The 7,138-nt window shown below is 41.7% G+C and overlaps 1 protein-coding gene across 1 annotated transcript; it reads left to right on the top strand.

Moving 5' to 3' along the window:
- The first annotated feature begins 726 nt into the window (after nt 1–726).
- LOC145447076 (sperm flagellar protein 1-like) lies at nt 727–6,922 on the top strand. The gene is made up of 5 exons (XM_080325498.1): nt 727–1,029; nt 4,118–4,256; nt 4,880–4,977; nt 5,477–5,614; nt 6,501–6,922. Exons 1-5 carry the CDS (start codon nt 802–804, stop codon nt 6,594–6,596), a joined length of 699 nt encoding a protein of 232 aa, XP_080181624.1. The 5' UTR covers nt 727–801; the 3' UTR covers nt 6,597–6,922.
- The last annotated feature ends 216 nt before the right edge of the window (nt 6,923–7,138 follow it).

Genomic DNA, 7,138 nt, shown 5'->3' with positions numbered 1-7,138 from the left:
TGTACATTGTGTGTGACTTGTTCAGATGAAAAATATAACCCATCGATGTTATGTTGAAAAAAAAAAACAGAAATGAAATCCTATCCGTTCGAGTCCGACAGAGGTCGACTCCAGAATTCCTACCTCCACTACGTGTTGGAGGTTTATCTACGCCCCTCCTCGTGATCTGATTTGCCCAAGCAGTGTCTTCAAGTCCCCAGAAGGGGCCGTGCTACAGCACTGAGCTACATAAACAATCGGCACTGACGGAATGATAATGGTGAACATCATTCTGGAGTAAATAACCATTGTAGTCGAAAAACACCACGAATAATAAGAACAACAACAATACAGTGACCTGAGTCAAGTTAAGTCAATAAACGTAACTCGAGTCATTCCAACCCTGGTCTCACCCCAAGTCCCCATCCGGTCTCGCAATATGCAGGATCTTGTAATTCCAAGAGTCATAATATAATAAACCTGCACCACAAAAAGGCGCTAGTAAGTTTGTTGGTTATGGTTGTTATCGAACCCAAGCTTGAACGAAAATGCGTTGAGCGCTATTACTATCGGTATACTGTTGGACTGATCGCATATTGATCAATTTCGATCGTATCGCTTACCATAAGTAACTGTTCATATACATGTTGTCGTCTTCTTGTTCTTGCGCTTTTCATTTTTGATTTAATGTCATGCTCATACTATGATACCGTCAATCAGGAAATTGGATGCAATTAGTTCATTCTCTCGATTTAACTTCCTAGATCTTTTGACGATATTGATTTCAGGAAATATTCAATAGTGATATCCTATAATCTAACAATGGTGGACGTGGGCTTGAAAGAAGACGAATTGCAGAAACTGTACTCCTGGGTAGATCAAGTACCCCTGAGCAGAAAAAAGAAATCAATTACTAGGGACTTCAGCGATGGAATTCTGGTGGCAGAAATTGTCAAGCATTTTGTTCCTCGTTTAGTTGAATTGCACAATTATGCGAGTGCAAATTCCACAAACCAGAAGTTGAACAACTGGCAAACGCTAAACAGAAAGGTAATTTGATACTTACATTTATCATCTACCAGTTTTATGTCGTTCTCAATATAGGCTACTATCAGGTTATGAGAATGAAAGAATGGTAGGCTTTTTATCAAACAGAGTAATACATAGAGGGAGAGTTTTGTAGTGGTGTGGCAATGTAAAATTAATATGTTATAATGTAAGACTCCAAATTTGAGACTCATCAATATGCCAATATGGAATCGGTGTCTCGTGCACACCAAAGATTCTACTGTCAACACGCAGGTGTGACGCTAAGAACCGTCTTGGCACACCAAATATATTACGCTAAACGTACCAGGATTCCAACCCGGTCAATATGAAACTACTAGCCCTATCTCCTGATAAAGTATTACAGGGATCAGTAGCTCACAATGTCTATGACCTGTGTCATATTGCATGTAATTTTATCGAATATAGGTATAAACAGGTGATAGGGACAGACAGGTTCGATGATTCAATACTTGTCTGCCATCATTCAATTTCTCTTATATATATATATTGACTTTTCAATTAGATAAAATATAATGAAAAGGGCAAAAGAAAACAGGAAACAAAAAAACATCGAGATAATCAGTTTTATGCTCGTATTAAGCGACAAGCGTCTCCAACGTAGGCGGTCGTGGGCGTCTTCAAGCGACAGCCCGCGTTGCGCTAGGTCAGTCTCCATTGTCGAGCGCCATGTTTTCCGATTCCAGCCACCTCTGCGCCATGGCTCCGTGGGAATGTGATTGATGATGGCGGCGGCTGGTTGCTCGTCTTGATGCCGCACTAGATGGCCGATTAGGCGTAAGCGTCGTTCAGCTGCCAGTAGACGGCATGGGACCGTTACTGTGAGTTCTCGCAATGTATTCGTGGATATATGCTCAGGATGGTGAATGCCGAATTCATAGCGGAGGAGTGCGTCGCAGTTGGCGTTGAGCGTCTTAGCCAGCTTCTCTGTCAGCGTGAGTGCCTCTATTCCGTAGAGAAGAACCTGCTCGACAGTTGCACGGAAGATACGGGTCTTGAGCTGGGTTGAGGCACTTGAATGGAAGAGGCTATGTAGCCGTCTTGCCGCGCCCCAGGCCTTTGCTCGCCTCGCCTTGAGCGCTTTTCCAGAGTCAGCGAAGTCAATACCGAGGTACACAAAACTCGTTACATACTTGAGATCGATTTCTCCCAGTTGAATCGGTGTCGCGTTCTTCGGTAGAGCTGGTATGGCCAGAACCTCAGTCTTCTTGGCGTTGATCTGGAGGCCAACAAGAGCGGCGGCGGCCTCTGGTTGGTTAATGAGGCGCTGTGCCGATGCGGTGTTCGGTGCAAGCAAGGCTAGGTCGTCTGCGTAGGCAAGAATACCTAAATGTATTGCCTCGCGAGCCGTACGCGTGCGCGTTCCTTGCCGTGGTCGCCATTCAAAGAAGTTCGTATGATCCGGGAAGGCCGTTTGTAGCACGAAGTCAAGGATGACCACGAACAGGAATGGTGCCAGGGTGTCACCTTGAGGCACACCAGCCGAAGTGTTGAAATCTCCGCTTGGGCCGTCATCTGTTCGGACTCGCGCTTGTGTGTCAATGTAGAGGCCCATAACGGCGTACGTCATCACCTCAGGAATTCCATAGAATCTGAGGATCTCCGCCATGGCTGGGCGTGAGACCGAGTCGAAGGCTTTCGCGAAATCAACGAAGACGGCCACAACATTCTTTTTGTGTGAGTGACAGGTGTCAATGATTGTGCGCAGTGCCAGGATGTGCTCTGTAGTATCGCGAGATGGTCGAAATCCATTCTGAGCATTCAGGAGCTTGGTAGAGAGTTGCTCACGTATGCAAAGGAGCAATACTCGGTCGAACAACTTGGCAGCGGTCTGCATCAGGGAGATGCCTCTGTAGTTCGCTGGGTCACTCGCAGCGCCTTTCTTGTAGATAGGGACGATTTCGCTCTCGAGCCACTCAGGGGGCACCGGGCCGCCTTCGAGGACGCCATTCATGACGTCGAGGAGCACAGGTGCAATGCCCGAGGTGTAAGCAGCCATTGGGATGCTGTCCGTGCCGGTGGCCTTGAATTGTGGTACTCCACGCATGGCTGTATTGAGCTCACCCACTCTTGTTCTGACTATTTTGCAAGTCGCTTAGTTTAAATATCGATGGTGACTCATCATTCCTCAATATCTAGGCTATATTTTGTTAGGCAATCTTTCTTGACATTTTTCAATTTGTTCTGAACACAAAAATATACATTTTAAACCCTGCTACTGACAATATGGTATATTGGTAGGGTGCCAGGCTTCTCGATCAAGCCTCGACTGGACCAGATCAAAGACTTGTTGTAGAACTGGTAGGCACCACCTGTGAAAACTACAAGGCACCTGGGTCACTTCAGGATGGATTGGAGAAAAAATTTATGGTACTGGTTTAATAACCTTGCTGTTACTCCACATTCAAGCTCAAAATTTTGAATTTATGTAATACCGCAATGTAATAAAAAATTGTGATGTTGGAAGTTGAGTGAATCAATTGATTTTCATTATGTCACCGATAGCTAATAGGCATATTTACAAAAGTGTTGAATCATTTTATATCAAAATTTGGGAAATGAATGGCAACATTGTACATTCATCGACAATAGAGAGAGAAAAATTTATTGGTCATCTCAAAAAATAAGATAACAAAACACTTCAGATATATACTGAATGTAAACTACACATGATTCAAAAAATATTGCCCGATCACAGTAGGTAAGATCAAAACATAGGAATCGTGATATGATATGAAATGTACAAATTTAGATGTATTGAATGCACAGTAACAAGTGAAGGCCTATATAATTGAATATACTATACAATTGTATATTGAAGTTCTGAACCTCAAAGAAGCTCTTTAAAGGCCTATATGCAGTATAATTGCGAGACGAAGCTACAGCGAAGCGATCATGTGATCATCCAGTCTACTGCAGGTGTATGGAGTAATTTTTTTATTTGCGCATTGCGCAATAACTGAAATAGCGGTTTATAATAATTGAGTAGATGTTTGACATTGTACTGCCTCTTTTTTACGGATTCTCTAGTGGTGGCTGATCCCTTAGTACTGATTTCGCATGTTTTTAGGTGCTGGGAAAGTTGAATTTCCCTATAACAGCATCGATTATGCAGGACATTGCCGAATGTAAGCCGGGAGTGATAGAAAGTTTTTTGTTCCAACTCTGGCGGAAAATAGAAGAATATCTTGTGAAAAAGAAGCTAGTGGGTACGATGAGAATTTTGATTGGTAACATAATACTCCCCATCCTTTTGTTACTATATCACTGCGTTGGCTATACTAGGGCTTTTCAAACTGCGAATCATGTTATGTAATTACAGCAACAGTAGATATACATTCATAGTAAATACATTTCTGGACTAATTTTGTCATCAATTAAGCTGTTTCTCAGTTATTGAATCATAGATACGCCATTACCAATGGTTGAGGGCGCAAAAGTGGACAAATTTTGTGACTGAGTGCTATATAAAATATCAGCTAGTCATAATTGGAAAGAATTGACTGTCTTGTATTTATACTAAACCCGTCCAGGATCAGTAACATCTTTTCTTCTCTAAAATGGAATCTCACAAAATTTTGGCGAAGTCGTACTATGCAATTTGCCTATTGCTGACCCATTGCCAATGTCTTTAACAGAGATTGTATAAGTTTGTCTTATTTTATTATCCATGCTTATAATTCACTTGTGTCACTCTACAATAATACGATGACGATCAATGCTAATTGCTAATTTCTTCACATGCCATCACTGTATCTGAATGTCACATTTTAGATTGTCCGTTTACAATAAAACAATTGAATGTAGGTTGGAATTATTTCTTCACTTCCAGGATATCCTGAAAGGCCATATTACAATGTACGTAGTGACGGGAGTGAATTTGAAAGTCGAACAGGAGAAAGTGCAGATAGCCGGGCAATGCGGACAGGGGTTGGTTGGTTGTTTTGTTTGCATTTTGTAGTGGTAATGTAATTGCAATGTCTGGTGGAGCGTGATCACTGCTGTTAGCATTCTACCAGGCCCACATAGGGTACTACAGGTCTATTATCCTCTCCATGGCTAGGACTGACATCGATTACTGATATGCTCTATTTAAAGTGTATCACCCAGGATGTGCTTTCAAGATTTGTGCTACAAAATGTAGATTATGGATCATCCTAGAAACCACAACATTTAAAACGCTACTGAAATCATGTACCGGTATCAATTTTGATTCAGCACGGATTTGTGAGTAGTGGACACTGGACACGGACAGCAAGCTCTTGTGAGGCCACTCACATAATGAAATTTTTTTAATAGTCAAGCTTCGGACTGATGTACTGAAATTGTATCTGCTGTGTGCTACCTAGCTGTCATGTATGCAGAAAATAGACATGGTATCGCGCATCGATATTTGTAATATCTTACATCTTAAATTTTCCGTTTGTAGATACCTGAATACACTGTGAGAAATCCCGTTCCGCTTAGCCAATTAAATCTCGATGCATTGGATACCGAAACAAGACTGATCTTGGAAGAAAAGGAGCAAGCGCTACTGGCATCAATGGAGTCAGTTCAAATCCAACAGGTATTATCCGGCGCATATACAGTGAGATTTTATGGACGACCCGTTTACATAATTAAAGCTAGTCGACTGCAATCGGCAGAAGAAAACAGAAAGTAGCAAAATATAGATCGAGATGTTGGCTTGAAAAAAAAGTATGAGTCAGTAATTTATGATGAAAAAAAAACGCTATTGAACGTGCCCAGTAAAATAGAAAATTTGTGATTTTTATTTATTCATTTGATGAGATAAGGCCATGACGTAAAAACAGCGGAATCATACCATGTTTCCAACCAAAAAACAAATAGTTTGAAAATTTTGATAGTCTTTCAAATTGTGCAGTTGCTCGTCCCCGTAGAAGTGGTAATTTGAATTTATACTCGATTGCAAGCTGGAATAGAAATTCCAGCAGAAGTAATTTTAAATGTACATGGGTGCAAATGGGAGTGGAATAGTTTGAAGAGACTCGATTAATTAGATGGGAGCTAGGTGCGGCAGACCAGAACTGCGGAAAGCATCTATCGTATACAAATCTGACATGGTTAATGATGCCACAAATATGCAATCTCCAAATGCTATTTTGTGCCATTAATACAGCCATCTAGATCACTGGGTTTTCGTTGACACCTGTAAGTAGCGCAACTTGCCAAAACCTTCTTGAATACTGCAGAAAAGTATAAGTACTTCATTGCCATCCGTCTCTGAGATGGTACGGATGCAGCATGCTTGTCATGATAATTGACTTCTTGCATTATCATTCCATACTTTTGAGCAACTATATAGCTGGTACTTGTTTTATTCCACATAACTGTTGCATTACCAACTATTGTACTTCCAAAAATATACTGCTTGGAGTTATTGTATCCTCATCTGAGTGCCATCGCATAAACCGCTCGTGTTTTGTTGTCAGGTAAAAATCCAGAGGCTTGAACACCTGCTGCACCTGAAAGACCTGCGTATACAGGACTTACAACATAGGCAGTCGAGATACGACCCGGCGACATGACGCTGTCTTTTTTGTACTTTTAATTATGTGTGTATCTCATATTGAATTATTGTATATTTTGTCGCGAACTTACCAGCATTCTTGATCTTGAGTGGGAATTCGGGCCTTTTCAAATCGTCGAATTGCTAGCTCGTATTGCGTTGCCTGCGGTTTTGTCCGGAATTTCGGATAGTTAGGCATCACCCGTAATCTGCAACCGTAACTTGAATGGCATCGGGACTAATGGACACTGAGAGCACTTAGATGAGCGATTAAGGTGCCGGATAGCTATACAGTGTTTGCTATTATTATTGAATTCGTGAAAATACACGATGGTTATTATTCCATATTCGTCCTGTTCGATTGTCGTAGGGAAGCGGTGCGATTTTACCAGCCGACGCTCCGGTGGGGATATGGAGTTTAGAATTGAGATGTTGCCGGTGTCGCATTCAGGAGAGTGATAGAATTTTTTTATTCGGCATGTTTCTGACGCCCATCGTAATGTAATCATAATGATGTCAGTATTAATGGTGCGTAACCGGCGGTCCGAAAGAGGTCAGTCT

The sequence above is a fragment of the Botryllus schlosseri genome, chromosome 9 (assembly GCF_051294905.1).
Source record: "Botryllus schlosseri isolate E-star chromosome 9, Bs_hap1, whole genome shotgun sequence".
Classification (NCBI taxonomy): Eukaryota; Metazoa; Chordata; class Ascidiacea; order Stolidobranchia; family Styelidae; genus Botryllus; species Botryllus schlosseri.
The sequence above is the reverse complement of the archived record's forward strand: the minus strand, read 5'-3'. Positions and strand labels throughout refer to the sequence as shown.

What these genes read in the sequence shown, in the direction of transcription:
- LOC145447076 (XM_080325498.1), top strand. Translation starts at nt 802, where the DNA reads ATGGTGGACGTGGGCTTGAAAGAAGACGAATTGCAGAAACTGTACTCC. An exon ending in GGCAAACGCTAAACAGAAAG is followed by an intron (nt 1,030 to 4,117) that starts GTAATTTGATAC and finishes GCATGTTTTTAG; the next exon opens with GTGCTGGGAAAGTTGAATTT. An exon ending in GCCGGGCAATGCGGACAGGG is followed by an intron (nt 4,978 to 5,476) that starts GTTGGTTGGTTG and finishes TTCCGTTTGTAG; the next exon opens with ATACCTGAATACACTGTGAG.